At 42.1% G+C, this 17740-nt stretch overlaps 2 protein-coding genes across 2 annotated transcripts; one reads left to right on the forward strand and one right to left on the reverse strand.

Annotated features, from left to right (window-relative positions):
* Positions 1-2323: 2323 nt before the first annotated feature.
* gfi1aa (growth factor independent 1A transcription repressor a) lies at positions 2324-5274 on the forward strand (the record flags this gene model as incomplete). The annotated part of the gene is made up of 6 exons (XM_080725788.1): positions 2324-2435; positions 2746-2889; positions 3361-3761; positions 3889-4026; positions 4216-4381; positions 5090-5274. 6 exons carry the CDS (start codon positions 2324-2326, stop codon positions 5272-5274), a joined length of 1146 nt encoding a protein of 381 aa, XP_080581914.1.
* A 1354-nt stretch (positions 5275-6628) lies between these two features.
* On the reverse strand, positions 6629-17655 carry rpap2 (RNA polymerase II associated protein 2). Its single transcript, XM_080726062.1, has 12 exons — positions 17584-17655; positions 16919-16967; positions 16652-16769; positions 16284-16382; positions 16132-16197; positions 15900-15988; positions 15490-15525; positions 14184-15345; positions 13227-13300; positions 12752-12832; positions 9990-10058; positions 6629-7279 (listed from the first exon to the last, which is right to left on the reverse strand). Exons 1-12 carry the CDS (start codon positions 17639-17641, stop codon positions 7135-7137), a joined length of 2046 nt encoding a protein of 681 aa, XP_080582188.1. The 5' UTR covers positions 17642-17655; the 3' UTR covers positions 6629-7134.
* Positions 17656-17740: the final 85 nt, after the last annotated feature.

Genomic DNA, 17740 nt, shown 5'->3' on the forward strand with positions numbered 1-17740 from the left:
GCCACAATATCTTCTGTCTCTCTCCTATTTTACAAACATGTCATCTCACAGTGATTATAGAGTGTATTAATTGCAATATTTAACAATAACAGCAAATCAAAGTTGAGAGCAAACCGTATATGGACCCAGTACAGGTATTTGAGACTCTAAATTGATAATCGAAAATGTGGTTGAACTGTTAATGTGACAGGCCAAATCTGGGGGGAAATGTAGGAATTTGGCATGACAGCGTTCTGGTGTTGCCGAACCCAACCACTTTTCTGCAAAATAGGTATGAGAATCTAAGAGTTGTGAGAATTTTCAACAAAGAGATTTTTGAAAGCGGGCTAGAGTAGCTGTTGATCATGAAATACGCCTTGCTACAATTGGAATATGTGATAGATTGGTTTCTTAATATTCTTGAATGGATTGATTTGAATAGTCATCAATGAAGATAAGTGAAACTGATGTAATGCAACCAGTCATCCTTCTAGATGCATTTCATCAAGTTATGTATTATAATCAATAATTGAGCTTCTTGACCTCACCCATTGAACACTAAATTGAAACATAGATATTTGAGACCAATATGAAATTTCACAGATTTGTGTTGTGATTTGATGATCGCATACTGTAGGCAATGGGGCAACAATTGCCTCACACATTCATTACCAAGGAATAGGATAACATCCTGTTATATTAATTTTCACATGGAAGTTCTTGTGTTGTGATGATGACAGTCGCCAACTGATTACACTAACAGACATTTCTGTCAGAGTTGTCAGTTTCAGAACTTTGCCAAATAATGTACTCTGCAATGTAGGAAATTCTTTAGTCTATAGGTCAATATACAAGCCATATATAAGCCATAATTCACGTTTTAAAATGTATTATAACCCATGGCCAATGGCCATGCACACATTTTGACAGGAGGCCCCAACCAATCACTGTCTATAGCTATAGTGTAGTGTGTGCTATTAACAGCCTCACTTCTCTGCAGTCCATGTGATAATTTTGGTTCTTCAAACAATTTCCTGGACGTCAGATTTTCTCTCTCTCTCTCTCTCTCTCTCTCTCTCTCTCTCTCTCTCTCTCTCTGTGTGTGTGTGTGTGTGTGTGTGTGTGTGTGTGTGTGTGTGTGTGTGTGTGTGTGTGTGTGTGTGTGTGTGTGTGTGTGTGTTGGGGGGGGGGGGGCAGAGAGGAAGGGGAGGGGGTGTCAACATATCTTGCACGGGTGTGACTATATGCTGCTTCTCTCTCTAACCAATACTGTATAACTGAATGACAGCAGCATATTATAGTTCAGCTGCAGTCAGATTGTGACTGTATAGGATGACAGCTTCTTGCCTACTGAAAAAGTGACTGGTGTGAGTATCGAACATGTGTTTCATCTTTGCCTTTGGTTATCTCAACTTAACGGGTTTACTTTACAGGTGCATCAAACAAACTTTTTTCTCATGGGCTAGAAATCGATAACGCTTTGCTTTCACCCAACCTTGAACATTCAAATAGCCGCAAAGATTTGAGGCTTTCTGATTTCGGAGGGACTGTTTTTATTTTTTATTTTAAACCCCCTATCTAGCGCTCTGATGCTATAGGGGGAGCTTTGAGGATGTAAAACAATAGTTATTGGGGTAAGACAAGGCAGTATAACTCTTGTAAGGGATACCTCGGGTCCCCATTAGCAGGCTGTTGTGCAGACAGGCCGCTCACCGTGCCGTTCGCGTGTCATTAACTGGATACTGTCACCAGAGTGAGATCACTTTACCTTGCTGAAACAAATAGGTCATTATCCAGGAGAGCTTGCTTTGGCAAAATCCACAAACACACAACCAACTCCTTAAATCGTTGTGTCTTCTCTCAGAAGAATTTTTAAAGGAACAAAAATGATTTGAATGATTGAATTTAATCTAATTCATGTTATAAATCTCGGCTATATTCTAATAGCTGCCATGCGCAAAATCTCGGTTAAATAACGTATAGGCTTACAATATTATAGGCATATATCCTAACAGTAGACTTCCTTCAATGAGTTTAGCCATATCACTTCCAGAATGTCGTTTTTTGAAATCCTATCTGTTTCCATCCTACAGGTTATTGCCCCGGAGACCCTGCGGGACCTTGGTCTCTTTTTTGGCCACCTGCCCGACGACACCTGTTAAACGATACAGTTGTGTTGCGCATGCGTAATCGTCTGCCAGAAATCCTAAAGCTGGATCGTCTATCAACCAATGGTGTTCAAATCTGTCCAGAGATAAAGTCAGTTAGTCAGTCAGGCCAGTGTGTGGAGGGAGAGGATTCATAACAAACAGTGACTGTCTGACACACCACGGGGGAAACAACTATGCCGAGGTCTTTTTTGGTGAAGAGTAAACGGGCCCACAGCTACCACCAGCCACGGTACCTGGATGATGACTACACCAAACTGGACGCACTTCTGGCTCATGTTTGCGCAGGTAGGCTAAGTGTTCATTATTCATAACTTTATTGGTATTTGAGGCTTTGTCACACGACGTGCGTAATTGGGAAAACAATATGATGTCAAAGTCTGTGATTTAATATGGTGCGTAAATTTGTAATGCCGTTATTCTTATTATTCTACCACTCAAAACAATTATAATCTAGCCCGCAAAATAATCAGTGCTGGAACCTGTTTTCAGAAAATACAAACGGGATTTGTGTGATTTTACTATCACATGGTATAGGCCGTGGTATAGGCCTATATAGACTATGCATCTCAGATAGTTGTCCTGTGCGTTAAAACAGAGAGCGGTGATCAGGGGGAGTTTCAGGACGATGCGAGGACCGCTGACCTGTCCGCCGGCTCTCCTCACAGCCTGGAGGGCAGCGTGTGTGACCGCTCCGCAGACTATGACTTCTGGCGTCCTCCGTCTCCCTCCTCGTCGCCAGGTTTGTTTTGTTCAATTCCATCCTTATTTTCTTTTACTGTAATTGCTCCAAGCCTACAGGCCTACTACAAATGTTCAAGACATAAGGAAAAGGAACCACATAGGCCTATAGAGGCCTAGGACCCCCTACATTTGATTATGTAGGCCTATAGGCTAGGCATATTTGGCCGCAGACCTCTATCTGAAAAGCTTTTGTGCCAGGACCTATAAGAGATTTGTGTTGTTAATTCTTTCCTAAACGATTCAAAAATATTTCACACATTTTCAAGATTTTCAAAAACTTTCAAAAATAGCAGATCTACAAGCTGTGTATAGCTGTGACCTTGTAGGGGAAAAAACGAAAGCAGAATAGGATTGAGGATAAACTGATTTCGATGCTATTTTGCTGGGGGACCCCCTTGGATGGAAACCCCTCAAGGACCCCCACGTTGAGAAGCAGTGGCCTATAACATTAACTCAAATTATTTTTCAGATTCAGAGAAATGTTTCACTCCGGCAAGAGACGACGGTCACCATTGCACCGTTCCATTCCGACCGTACGCATGGACATACCCAGGCTCTGAGCTCAGACATCTGGCTCAGCGAACATATCACCATCACCCGGCGGCCCCCGTGGACCCCGACTCACCAATGAGCGGCTATGGAGAGGAGAGCGGCGCCGACTCTCACCTTTACGCACAGCGCGGCCCCGGTGCCAGATTCTACCAGGACTATTCCTCAGCGGCTCACGACATCTACAGCACGAGGGACGAAGATGAGCTGTATTTGGATCGCAAACACAAGCCCACCAGCGCTGGAGCCAAGACAGAAAACCAAATCAGCTGTTCTAAACTTCAGACAAACGGATCCTACAAGTGTATCAAATGTTGCAAGGTAGCCTATTGCATACATCGATGTGTGGCATTTTATATCAACACAAAATAAATAAAAAAGATAAATGCGGCAGAGTTAGTGGCGATGATGACACTTGAGTTGCATGTCTAACACGTTTTCTCAAAAGGTATTCTCAACGCCACACGGATTGGAGGTTCACGTGAGACGGTCGCACAGCGGGACACGACCTTTCGAATGCGAGATTTGTGGAAAAACCTTTGGACACGCAGTGAGCCTGGAGCAGCACAGGGCAGTTCATTCTCAGGTATAGAGGCGGCCTCCACGCACTATTAACATAATAATAGGCTACATTATGATTAATTATTAACAATTATATAGCCTATAACCCAACGGACGAGGGTAATGTGTGCGCAAAAGTGACCGAAAAATAACTAGACTAAATTGATTATGCTTTTTTTTTTTTTTATCTGTTTTCTATTACTCCTCCACACAGGAGAGAAGCTTCAACTGCAAAATCTGCGGCAAAAGCTTCAAGCGCTCCTCCACTCTGTCCACACACCTGCTCATCCACTCGGACACGCGGCCCTACCCCTGTCAGTACTGCGGCAAGAGGTTCCACCAGAAGTCCGACATGAAGAAACACACATTTATTCACACAGGTGATTATATAGGCTGCCCCGTGAACATTTCCACAATGTAGACCTATAAACTATTAATAAATAAACAACCAACTGTGTAGCAACTGGTTGATTGGTTGCACAGGCCTATTTAGCAGTTCAGGAAAAGCACGGGAGGCCTACAAGGTCTAAATAGGAATTAAACTCAAGAAAGCACAATGGCTCGTTTACATTGGGGTCCATCCTTTGGTAGGCCTACTCGATTTTTATAGACATTTAATGACAGACAAATACAGCAATACTGATATAACATTCAGTAGCCTAATCAGAAATAAAACTGGACCCAAATCGACCCATTAAGGGTCCATTTGTACACTGGGAGTTAAATGAACACTGAGGTCTTAATTCATATTATTATTATTTGTACATTTAATTAATAATTCCTATTCCTTCCATGTGATTTGCACCAGCGGGGTCAGTTCAGAAAAAGCTAAGGTATGGCAACATGACTGGTGTCTTTGCACGCGCGCGAGGGCGCGCGTGCAAGACACCAGTCATGTTGCCATACCTTAGCTTTTTCTGAACTTTGCACGCGCGCGAGGGCGCGCGTGCAAGACACCAGTCATGTTGCCATACCTTAGCAACAGGCGATGAAAAGTACATTTTATTATTTCCCCCTGTAGCCAATTAAGGTATGGCAGCTGCCATAGCTTGTCATACCCAATTGACGCCTCTGATTTACACATGCAGGTGAGAAGCCCCACAAATGCCAGGTCTGCGGCAAGGCCTTCAGCCAGAGCTCCAACCTGATCACACACAGCCGCAAACACACCGGCTTCAAGCCGTTCGGATGTGACCTCTGTGGCAAGGGCTTCCAGCGCAAGGTGGACCTGAGGAGGCACAAGGAGACGCAACATGGACTCAAAGTGTGTTGAGTGAAGAGAACAGAAGAACGCTTGTTTGTATTGTACTCGAGACGCACTTTTTCTTTTGATGCACTGAATGCAGAAATTGTATTATGTTTGTTGTAGCCTATATATTTATAGGCCTGGCCTACTCAATTTTCTACTGCAGTCAGATGTTCGTTTGGCTAAGGTATTTGGTTGATTTTGCGGGCATAGACCTATACGAATTTATTTAGGCTATATTGAAATTATTCTAAAAGTGTTCTTTATATGAAATGTTATTTATAATTAATTAAGTGGGTATATGTTTATGCCATTTTCCTGAGGCCTATGCAAAGCAGTGATTTTTAAAATGATTTAGTGGTAGCTGGCTAGCGTGTCCATTAGCCTACGTTTTTAAAATAATTACTGTGCTGAATTTTATGATATGACCCTTTATATCGAAAACAATCACTTAAAAATAAATGACAGAAAAATGGCTCGTTTTTCTAAATTCTATGATAAAAGAATTGATTGAGAAATTGATAGGCTAATTATGTGCTTTAAATTAAGAACCAGCAACGTCACTGTAAAATGATCCAAACTCAACATGCTGATTGCTGAATAGGCTACAAACATTGCAACACTCACTAGTTAAACATCAATGTGTGCATTGTAAAAAATTGAATCTGTAAGCAATCAATCACGTCTTAAGGGCCAGGCTATATGACAGTCTGGTCGAAATAAAACCCGATTTAAAGTTATCTCCCGGATAAAAAAACTAAATCGGGAATTCTCCTAGCGAGAGCCACCTGGTCAAAACCAAATATTTTCGCCCGCCAACAAATGAAGTTATGATACCATAAACCTTCGAGTGAAGGAAGTCCAGAGAAAATAGCGTCACTTTTATTACTCCACCAGTTCTTTATAGCATTAATCCCCGTGGCCACATGACGTTCCCTCAGTGGGTGTGATTTATTTGCTTGAGCTTTAAATCATCTAGGATCTGATTTAGACGCATCCACATTGTAGACTACAGTATGTTTGTGTATGTTTTACAATCCAAGATTACTTGAGCAGCTACAGTATAGGCTACACCAGGTTGATACAGTATATGCACCTGTCAATTTAAAGAGATGTCTGTCTCTTCAAATAATGTCTATAGGTCTATAATAATTATAAATGGGAATTAGATTCTTGGTGTATATCTAAAGAAGAATGAGAGAGAATGAAATCTGCATCAACTGACAATCCAGTAGTACAGTAGAAGCTAGGTAAGCATAAAATAAGAACACATTCCGAGAAACGTTCAATCCACAAAAATACATAACATTTATTCTGAATTTTAGAGTGAGAATCACAGACAACATCTGCCATCTCTAAAGCCCAGTCCACAACCATGTTTTGCAATGCAACGAGTTGCAGCCTTCAACTATTTGCAACCACTTGCAACAAAAGCCCAAAACTGCTGCAACCTGCAATTTCAGATCGCTGCAATTTCTCTCTGCAACATATTGCAACGGTTTTGTTTGCATCACAGACCATTGGTGTGGACTGGGCTAACAGATTTCCTGTTTATTTACATACATTTTATTCCGACATACTGTAGAATAGTGTGTGCATGACAGAGCAAGAAAGAGTGTAGGGCAGTCCGACCACCAAACCTTTCACAACATCTGGGAGTGCAGCTTTCCGAACTCAAATTCGGGGTAATGCTTTTCAGAAGTTTCAAGTGACATCGTTTTGTAGTTGAACCGGTCCTTTCCAACGAAAGGTTTGGTGGTCGGAGACAGTATGGACTGCCCTTGTGTATGTGTTAGAGAGAGCTATATATATAAAAAAGAAAAAGACAGAAATAATCGATAGTTGCAGCCATAGTCAGTAGATCAGAAAATAGTGTATGTGTGTGTGTCAGAGAGCTGAGGTTTTGATCAGCTGGACCAGGGTCAGTAGATCTTGCTGCTGCAGTGTGAGTTCCTGCATAAGGGTGTTGAGGTACTCTACTGATGCTGTGCTCTCCAGGGCCTCACAGACCACCGGCGACACCTCAGACAACCTAAAACACATGCACACACAACTGTAACATTGCCTACATCACAGACCAAGTATTAAGATCATACATGGCACACCCCCCAAAAAACATACTCTACACACATTTCTTGCTGCATATTTCTAGTTAGGCTATTAGCCGCATGTAATATTGTCGCAAGACCTAGCTTTCAAATCAGCCTTTCAACCCTGTTTTCCCTGAACTTTAGATCAAGTCATCTTTGCACTGCTTAAATGCTGGATGCAAAATATTATGTGTGGGGCGTTTATTGCTAAAATGTGAGGCAAGAGAAATGTATGGACAACGCAGATTACCACACACTAACGGGGTTTATTGCTAATATGTGGGGTTTATTGCTAAATGTGAGGCAAGAGAAATGTATGGACTATGCAGATTGCCACACTCTAACAGACAGATTGCATGCTGTGATATTGTATAGACACACACAGGGGGAAACGTACTGGGCCATTACAAAATCACAGGGGTGTTCAAGAAAGAGGAACTTGGCCGCAGTGATGCACAGAGGGATAGAGATGCATTAATTGGGTGAAGGGATTAATAACAGTATGAATGTATGCCTCTAGTCTAGCATATACACAACTAAAGTAGTTTTGCATACAATGTTCATTTTGAGTTACAGTATGGGTACTTGTAGTGACTATTTCTAGCTGTGAGTTCCAGCTTGTAGTATTGCATGGAGGCACGCTTCCGACTGGCGTGGTTACATTGCCTCCTCCCTCCCCCAGCTCTACCTCTACCTGTGTATAGGTGTACTGTTGGCCAATCTCCGGTTCACCCCGGGGTCTAGAGTTGCAGGGGGGGCATCCATTATTCAGTTGGTCACAACAATAGGGGCCAGACCTACTCCACAGCTGCCAGGCAGCAGATAGATAAGACGGCACGTCAAATTATTCATGACAGAGAAGGACGCACAGGTTAGGGCAGTTGATTTGGGACACTAAAGAAATCATCTACAGTACAAATGGGACATGTGACTCGGTGAGGAAAAAAGGACGATGACGGGGCGGTTGCCAATGTGATCAAAGCCAGTTGAAAAATAAAAGGCTAGCAGGTGAAATGTCCATTAGACCATTTTGTTTGTCACGGAGATGTGCATTCTAATGGCTTGGCTTTCCTGTGAATCTTTGACATCATATTGATGAAGTCAGTCTTGCTCAAATATGGAGATGGTGATTGGTAACATACACTGCCCTCCAAGTACGGCTCTAGACTGACCATAGCATGGAGGGACAGTGGTTCTGAGTTAATAAAAACAACAAAAAATAAAAGAACAATGTTATAGTTAACCAATTTGAAAAATATTCAGGGATATACAAAGTCACAGACGTGTAGTGGTTTGTAAGATTAGCCTATTAGCCTTACTGTTCAGAGATCTGTTGTGGCATTAGCAGGATAATTAACACAATAATTCTATATACATACTTCTTACAGTTTGTTAATCTACCCACAACGGCCAATACTCTAGAATCTAGATTGTTATAAATCAGAGTTGTAGTTTAAATGGTCCGTTCTCTGTTCATTGTTGTCATCTCACTTAGGCATCAGGTGGAATGTTTCCCAGGACATTTTATAGTCTGTGTATTTAGATTGTCAGTGTATTTAGCTTTGAACGTCTACAGGACATGGGCCTGTGTATGTGCTACTCCATCACGGATATAGAGGGAGCAATCAGACGGAGATAAGGCCAGGAGTTGTCTGTGTGTACTCAGACAGGAGCAGCACGGAACTGTCCGTAAAACACACACGCACGCACGCACGCACGCGCACACACACACACACACACACACACACACGCACACAATGCCATATGGCACGGGTCATACAACATTATATCAAGTAGCTTTGTCTGCCACAGAACTCCAGGAAGAGTGAGTTATTTGGACAAACATTTACTTTTTTTTTTTTTTACATTTACTTTTAGTACAGTGTGTGTTATGATGTTTATGATGACTAAGGGGGGTTTGTTAGAGAGAAAACAATGTCTCAAAATCACTAAGACAAAGTTGCCCGCATACAACAGGTCTAGGTCTCATTACCAAAAATCTCAGGACCTTCTATCTTTCACATGCACATACAAACATGGAACACATGCATGGAGTGCAGACCCACTCAGAAAAATCACTTTGCTCCAGTCGTGGTGTTAAGTTTAAAGATTGGGTGTTCCTCCATACAGGACCCCCCCCCCCCTCTCCTGTTCTCTTGGCCCGCTAGGGCAGTGGTTCTCAACGTTTTCAAGCCACAACCCCCAAAATAATCATATTTTAACTGGGGACCCCCCCACCCCCACCCTACGAGCAATAAGAGTCGAGTTGTTGAGTTTTGTGTTAACACAGTTCTATTGGGAAAATAGCAGATCTAGATTGGCTATTTTCACAATTTCTGCCTCTAATATTTGACAATTTAACCAATATTTAATTTGTCATTTTAGAGGTATTAAAAAGTCCTCAAATTGTTACTGTAGAAATGTGCAGATATACTGTCTATACACTTATACTGTATGTTGGTTTGTTTAATATTGAGTGAGAAACCAATGTTTCACATTTCATTTAGGGACCCCCCTGGGGGTCCCGACCCACAGGTTGAGAACCACTGCACTATAGGGAACAGGTTGTGCAGCTGTTATCTTATGGAACCATAACACACACACATGCTATGCTGTACTAGTACGCACGCAGGCACGCACGCACACACTTACAAATGGAGAAGCACCAGCGCTAAAAGTGTCCATTCTGGGGTTTTGTGGATTATGTTGGTGTTGGTAAACCTACAGAAAACAAGAAATGATTTGAATAAATCATTATGCCACAGGTGAACACTTGCAGAGGAATTTATGTTCAGAAATTTGCTGTGTTCACACAAACATTTTAAATTGTTTATGTCTCACATAAAGAGCAAATACAAAAACATACAAATACAAAAATACAAAACGCATATGTCATTACATAGTGACATATTAAGACATAATTTGACAAATATTTAGCCATTATGTGACAGGCAATATGATTAATAAAAGACAGTCCAACAGTTGTGTAGTGTTCGTCCATGGAGTGCTGAGGCTGGAGGAGAGTGTTTACAAGACACCATTGTACAACTGAATGGGAAAGAAGGCGAACAAACTCTTCGAGTCAGAAAACAGTGGCAGACTAGAAAAAGCTTGGAGCACAGGTGCCATATCGTCCTTGGCCTTTCACGGCAATTGGACGCTGGGTTCATGATATTGTTCCAAGTGTTTTGCAAAGACTGACCTCCTGTTGGCACTATAACAGGCCAATGTGAAAAGGCTGGCACAAAGAGTAAAGGTTAAATTGCAATGGTTAAGATTTGTTCAGTTTGACTTTCTTCACCAATGTGTTTGTCTACTATCACCTCTGAACTTTGTCAAGCCCAGCTCAATTGGGAAACTTTGTGGGAGCCAAACAAAGTTGGGGTCTTATTGACTTTACCATACAGGAAAATAATAATAATAAAATAAATCTGCTTTAAGTAGCATGTGAGGGGTCAAACTATGGTTGTCTCCACCTGCCGAAGGCATGGGGGAGAGTATGTTTTCCCTTCCGTCCGTCCGTCCGTCCGTCCGTGCGTCCTTCCGTGCGTGCGTGCGTCCGTCCGTCCGTTATTTTTCACATGGGCCTGTTCTAGCGCCACCAGGAGGCCGTTTTTTGCAAAACGAACTATTGCCAGTACTCCAACAGATTTTGTCCAAAAATCACGCAAATCGGTAGACATTGTCTCTACAGTCATGTGATCGACATGGATCTGTCGGACTTTCCATATTCCATCCTGATTGGCTAAAACTGGCTTCCAAAGTTAGCAGGATTGGTCAGTTTTGAATAAAATGCCTGAAATCATGAACGCAGTATGCGATTTTGGTAAAATTGTGCATGCACATTCCCAATAGGCAGAGGAATAAATGCCACTTAAATGTTTTCGAATCGGCCTCATGGTGGCGCTATAATAGGCCGATTCGTGTTTTTAACTATAACTCCACTGATCAGTGTACAACTTTGTATGTGCACTCCCTAGAGGCCAAGGAAAAACCTTTGCCCTGATTTTTTCATATCTGCCTTTTATAGCGCCACCTGGAGGCCGACTTATGTAAAACACATTTTTTCCTATTATTCCTTGAGATTTTATCCAAAAATCATGCAAATCAGTACACAGTATCTCTATAGTCATGTGATCAAGACAGATCTGTCGATATTTCATATTCCATCCTAATTGGCTAACACTGGCTTCCAAAGTTTGCAGGATTGGTCCATTTTGAACAAAATCACTTAAATAATGAACGCAGCTTGTGATTACAGAGAAATTCTGCACGCACATTCCCACTAGGTCAAGGAACAAATGCCACCCTTTTCACTTTGGCCTGTTATAGCGCCACCAGCAGGTCGACTTCTAACAAAATGCCTCAAGTCATGCAGGGTCACATTGCTGTTAAAGTCCAAAGAAGACATGCCACCCTTTTCACATTTACTGCCACCAGGACCTGGTGGAGACCTGTGCTCGGAAGAGCACTGCTTCTAGTTTTTTCATGATTCTGATGTGTTTTTTTTTTTGTGTTTTTTTTCTTCTGTATAGTCAATGAGACCCCAACTTTCCCAATTGAGTTGGGTTTGACAAAGTTCAGAGGTGATAGTAGTACATTTGTGAAGAAATCTACTGGTAAGCTAGATTGGTCAAAGACTCGGCTAACTTTCCCTAACTAGCGGTTACCTCCTCAAACACTAAGGCAAACTGACTGGTTTCTGGTTGACCCCAAACTTTAGTAAATGCAGACCATTTATCATTTAGCTTGACAAACTGTTGTAAATACAGAATCAAAGTTTTGGCACTATAGAGATGTTTGTTCAGGAATCTGGTAAATTCACACAACAGTTTGATACTGACCGTATATAAACTAAGAAAAGAGAACAATCATTAAATCTGACGAGGTCCTACCAACCGTCGGAAATCTCTCTTTGTCAATAGAGTGGTGATGAATGGCTCTCCAACAGGACTGTGTACATTATACAACTCTTATAGTTTACACCTCAGGGTCCATTTCAGTGGGAGCAGCGAGCAGCGAAAGAGAATTCCTGGAAGCAGGCTTCTTACTGGACGTGTTACTATGCTGCTATTAAATCACTGCCATGGGAAGTCAACTGCGTTCTGCCAATTACCACTTCCTGCTGATGGCAACTGGGCCAGCCAATCACAATCTGCAAATGTCTATGGCAGGAAGTATGTTACATTTTGGTATAAGCTTTTGATTTGTGTCATTTTATAAAATCTGTAAATAAAATACTACTAGCTACTGTGTATGTCACTATTCCCTTCTATAATAATAATAATTCTTACATTTTCAAAACAAAAACTTTACAGTTGAAAGACCCTGAGAGAGACTAAAGAAATGTCTCTATGACTGAGAATCTAGGTACAGTAGGTCTGAAGGGAGGGTATATAGGCCTATGTACTCACTTGAAGGTCCTGACAAGGTTGTTGAGATCCCTGGTGATGTCATTTATGGTGAGACGCAGTGGTCCCACAACGTTTATGAGACTGAAAAGTGTCACAGATAGACAGATACGTACAGTAGATCAGTCCAAGTAAAAAAAGAAACGTCAAATTCGTTTGTATTAATAATATTGAGGTCCAACTAGAATCAATACATTGCTCATACATTGAGGGATCACTCACAGACAAATCAAATTAGCAAATGAAACCAAATGAATGCTGTCCCATCCCATTCATACCTTTAGCCACAATGACAGCAGATGAGATAAATGGTTCAAACACAACTAACAAAGAAATGTAGCAGTTTTATCATATTAGTTGTATAGCTACTTGCTACAGCTATTATTAGGTTTATTAATGTTACATCAATAAACTGTGCATGTGAATTGAAGTATCAGCTTCCTTTGCACATGCAGAACACACACACGCACACCCCTACCTTCTGGTGAGCTTCTCTACAGTGATGCGTTTCTGAATATTGGCATTGGATTCAATGAGAGGTTCATTCCGCTGCTGCAGAGAAGACAAGACACAAAGATAAAGTAAAGCCCATTAGGTAAATGAAGACCCTGCCTATCAATTCTCTACAATCTAGTCTAGTCTATAGGATGTTTACAGCGCCCCTGAGTGGCCAGTGGCACATGCTACAAACCAATGTTAACGTCTTCCCTCCTTCATTCTTCTCTAGACATCCATCCTCCTTCCTCATAATCCCACCTTGCTAAGAGAAAGCAGGGGGCATTTCTAAGCCTTTATTAGATGGTGATAGTGGAGAAAGATGAAATGGCAGGATAGATAGGGAAGGACATGCAGCACAGGGCCTCAGGTCAAACTCTATCCGGGTCAGCTACACCAGGGGTTTTCAAACGTTTTGGACTCGGGTAAATAACCTTTTCATCCACGGCACCCCAGAATTAATAATTACACTGTTAATGTTTAGAATCTTAAATCGTATTACGCAAAGTAAATATGCACATCTTTCTACTTGAGATACGGTAGGCTACGTCACGGAAAAATATCTGTTTCCATCAGAACTGACTGAAAATAACACCAGCATCACTATTAGGGGGGGAAGGTTCACCAAAAATAGTCGATCTACAAGCTCACAAGTTGGCCGCCGATGGAAAAAGAACTTATCAAGTACAGTGCAAATTAGGTCTGTTTTACTAAGCATAGTGAAGTGATATTGATGTAGTGATATTGATGAAGTATTCTGCAGCACCCCTGGACTGGCATCACGGCACCCACTTTGGGAAACCCTGGGATACACAACAAGGACTGAGCCTTAATGGTACAGTATGTGCTCTACCAACTGATCCACTGGCACTGATGCTGAAATAATTTCCATTTTCAAAAAACTATGTTTTGATTTCAGTAATTCTCCAGCACCTCTCACCTGAGTGTTTTCTGTAGGCTGTTTGTTCTCCTCAGGCAGCACCCTTGCGCCCTTGTAATACTCGGTGACCCTCAGCTGCATCTCCTGGGTCTGCTTCCGCAGCCTGTCATAGTCTGGAACTGGAGCCCGCGGCCTCTCCTGCTGCCCTGGAAGCCTTCCCTCTACCACCACCTCCTCCTCCTCATCCTCCAAGTCATCTTCATCCAACTCCTCCTCCTTCTCTTCCTTTCCTTCTCTGCTGATCTCAGGGGACGGGCCAGGGAGGGGGCCGGGACCGTACAGGAATGTCAGCGTCTCCTCAGTCCTCCATTCCAGCAGCGTTCTTTTCAGGCTTTCTAGGAGGTTCTGCCGGAAGGCGTCGGGCCCAGCGGCTCGGGCTGAGTGGTGTTTGAGGAGGTTGCGTAGCCCCGCGGCCCCTCTCTGGCTCATACCCACCTGGGTGATGTTGAGGCCTGGTCGGGCTGTGCTGGTGTCGCCTTGAGTAGCGGGGACTGGGAGTGGTTGAGGTGGAGCTGACGGTTCCAAATGAATTCTGTTTTCTGTTGAGTCAGTATATGCAGACTGGACAACTGCAGTTGTGTGTTCTTCCTGCAGTTTATCCTGCTTCAGAGCTGGATCTCTGTCTGGAGGAGCGCTGTCAGTGATTGCCTCTGTTTTAGTGTTCAAATTAAGCTTAGCTACTGCCTCTTCCAAAGAATGCCCCTCAGGCGAAATTCGCTCCATGCAGACCACCTGCTGCACAGTGGGCTGATCCACCGCTATAGAATTAAGTTGTCTTGCCATGTCGGCACCTGGTTCTGTTTTAGAAGCAATACACTCTTTACTCTTCTGCTTAGTTACATTTTTATTTGGAGTCTCTCTTCCTCGATGCTGCGTCTCCTTTTCATCCTTCTCTCCCTCCACATTCTCCTGCCTCGCCCCTTTCCCAAGCTCTCTTTGCTCTCCCTCATCTGTGCGTTTGGGCAGTTCACCCCAGTGCACTCTGGGTCCCTTTCGCTGGGACACCACACTGGAGACAAAGTCCTGTTCCTGTTCTCCGTCACTGCTGTCACTGTGGACAGGGCCGGCTGCAGGGGCCTGATGCTCTACAGGTGAAGGGGTCTCGATGTCCTCCTCACGGAGGCACCTCGCTGAAAGCCTCACCTCCTCACCTGAGCTACCACTGAACACAGGAAAGGAGGCACATTTGTTTGTTTGTTTACCGTGCCCATTATTTATAGCCTGCGCTATATAAGACACACAAACTCTTTATATGTGATCCTTTGATGGAATCTAATCATGGATTGAATAAAACAATAATACATACCCATCTCCTTTCTCCATCAAAGTGATTCCTGGAGGGCTGTTGGTGGGATTGAAAATAAAGACAAGATGACGATTACAAGATACAGGATGGTCTTAAAATAGTAGGGTCAACATTCCATTTTTAATTAATTTGTTTAACTTCCCTCTGGCAGGCAATCACAGAGGTTTGTCATCCTAATTCTCGAAATTGTACCATTTCTCAAACGATGGCCAAAAATGCAATAAGTATCATGTCATGTCCTTAATGTTTTGATCAAGTGGTCATTGCATCTCATCTGTCTGTTGGTCATTATGACATGATGAAGCCAATATACATAATGTACTTTTACATTCATAATATATTGAATTATATTGTAGCACATTCTATTGTATTCTACGGTCACATCAGTGTTTTGTATGGTGTATGTTTACCCATCATGCTGTCTGAGCCACAGGGGCGTCTTTGGTATTTGCAGCTCAAACTCTTTGGATGCTTTGTAGCAGAAGTTACTGCAGAAGCACTGAACAACAGGAAGGCAAAATTAACTTAATTGAATCGCTTATATATATATATATATAAAAAAAAAGCAATACACCATTAAATATCTGATCCATACACACTTGTTAAATGAACAGAGTGTTTTGCAGTGTACAAATAACTTACCTTGCGTTCACTGATGTCATATACTTTATTGTTCTTGGTGCTAATTTTGAACTGCTGAGTGGGGATCTATGAAATAAATAGCAGAAATGAATTACAGTCAAAACATACTGTTCTGTACAAAGCTTAATCACGATAAGATTTAGGGCTCTCACCTTCCCTAGTTTATTCTGGCATATAGGATAGCCACACAGTTTAATGATGGATCTCTCCTCTATGGCATCTTTGTAATTGTCTGCAGTTATGAACTTAGCCTGCAAAAGGAGGAGAAAGGAAATGGGTGAAAAACTCACCAGTAAACTTTTATACTGTACTATGCTATACGGTGAGATAAGATGATCTAGTGGTTTGAGTGACCACCACATCTCCCTTACTATGTTTTTATATATGTTAAGTAAATAAGTAAATCAAATAAAAATAGCCAATATACTCATCGCGATGAGATGATTAATCTAAAATGTAATCGACAGAATAATCGCTAAGAGAATGATCTATATTTTCAGTCCTATTTGACTGTACTTACACAGCTGATGAGAAAGTCTTCAGTCACACTGTCCTCGTCTAGGAGACGTTCCACCACCTGAAGAGCCCTCTTCTCCAAATCCAGTTTCTCCCTCAGTGCATGCTTTACAGCCTCTCTTCTGTCATTGGACAAAGAATAGAATCATATGAGGGGTGGGGCAATTGGTAGAGAATAATATACCAGTACATACAACAGTATATTAATCACTACCTCACTGTGCACCTCACACACACACACACACACACACACGCACACACACCTACACACCTTCTTGCTTCCTCTTCAGCGTTCAGTGCTTGTTTTCTTGCTTTGTCACCTGGCAAAATGATAAAAAATAACGAAATACACAAACTAAATACACTGATCAATATATACAGTGATTCAGACAGACAGATAGACATATAGAAATACATGTGGTTGTTGAAGTAAGTTGACATTTAGTGTTGCTGACGTTCTGTGAGAATGTTCAAATGGATATATTACAGATAAAAAAAAGATCTGTGACAGATATTTTTATCTGTATCTTACCATCCACTTGAATGGAGACAGATATGTTTTATCTGTTTTTCTGGCCCAGTGGGAATGGGCCTTTGGGACCGTACCTATGTTCCCCAGGTTCTATGTTCCCCACTTACCACCTACTTACCTAACAACCCTAACCTCACTAAAACTAATGCTGTGAGGTGGCCCGGGGAACATAGAGCCTGGGGAACATAGAGAGGACCCCGGGCCTTTAGCCCTGAAACATAAATGTCAAATATCGGTCATGTTTCGCATGGCTAGTATCATGTTGACTACAGAGACTACTACCAGTAAATATGAGTCAGCCAGCCTAAAACAGGTGTTCTATCAACAAGAACAGCGAACGAGGCAACGAGCACTAACGAATTAATAGTTTTACTTTTGAAATTACTTCCTTTATCAAAACGGACCTTTTTTAGAGGTTTTTGAGGAGCGGCTGCTCCGTCTTCTCTCATCACTGTCCTCCATGCTGCTTCTGTTGGTTGTTTTGCCACAGAGTTCACCTCTGAACTATGACGTTTTTGGGTCTACGGCAAGTAGTTCAGTCAAACGCAAAACACTTCCTCG

This window comes from Nannobrachium achirus (genome assembly GCF_963921795.1).
Source record: "Nannobrachium achirus genome assembly, chromosome: 5".
NCBI lineage: Eukaryota > Metazoa > Chordata > Actinopteri > Myctophiformes > Myctophidae > Nannobrachium > Nannobrachium achirus.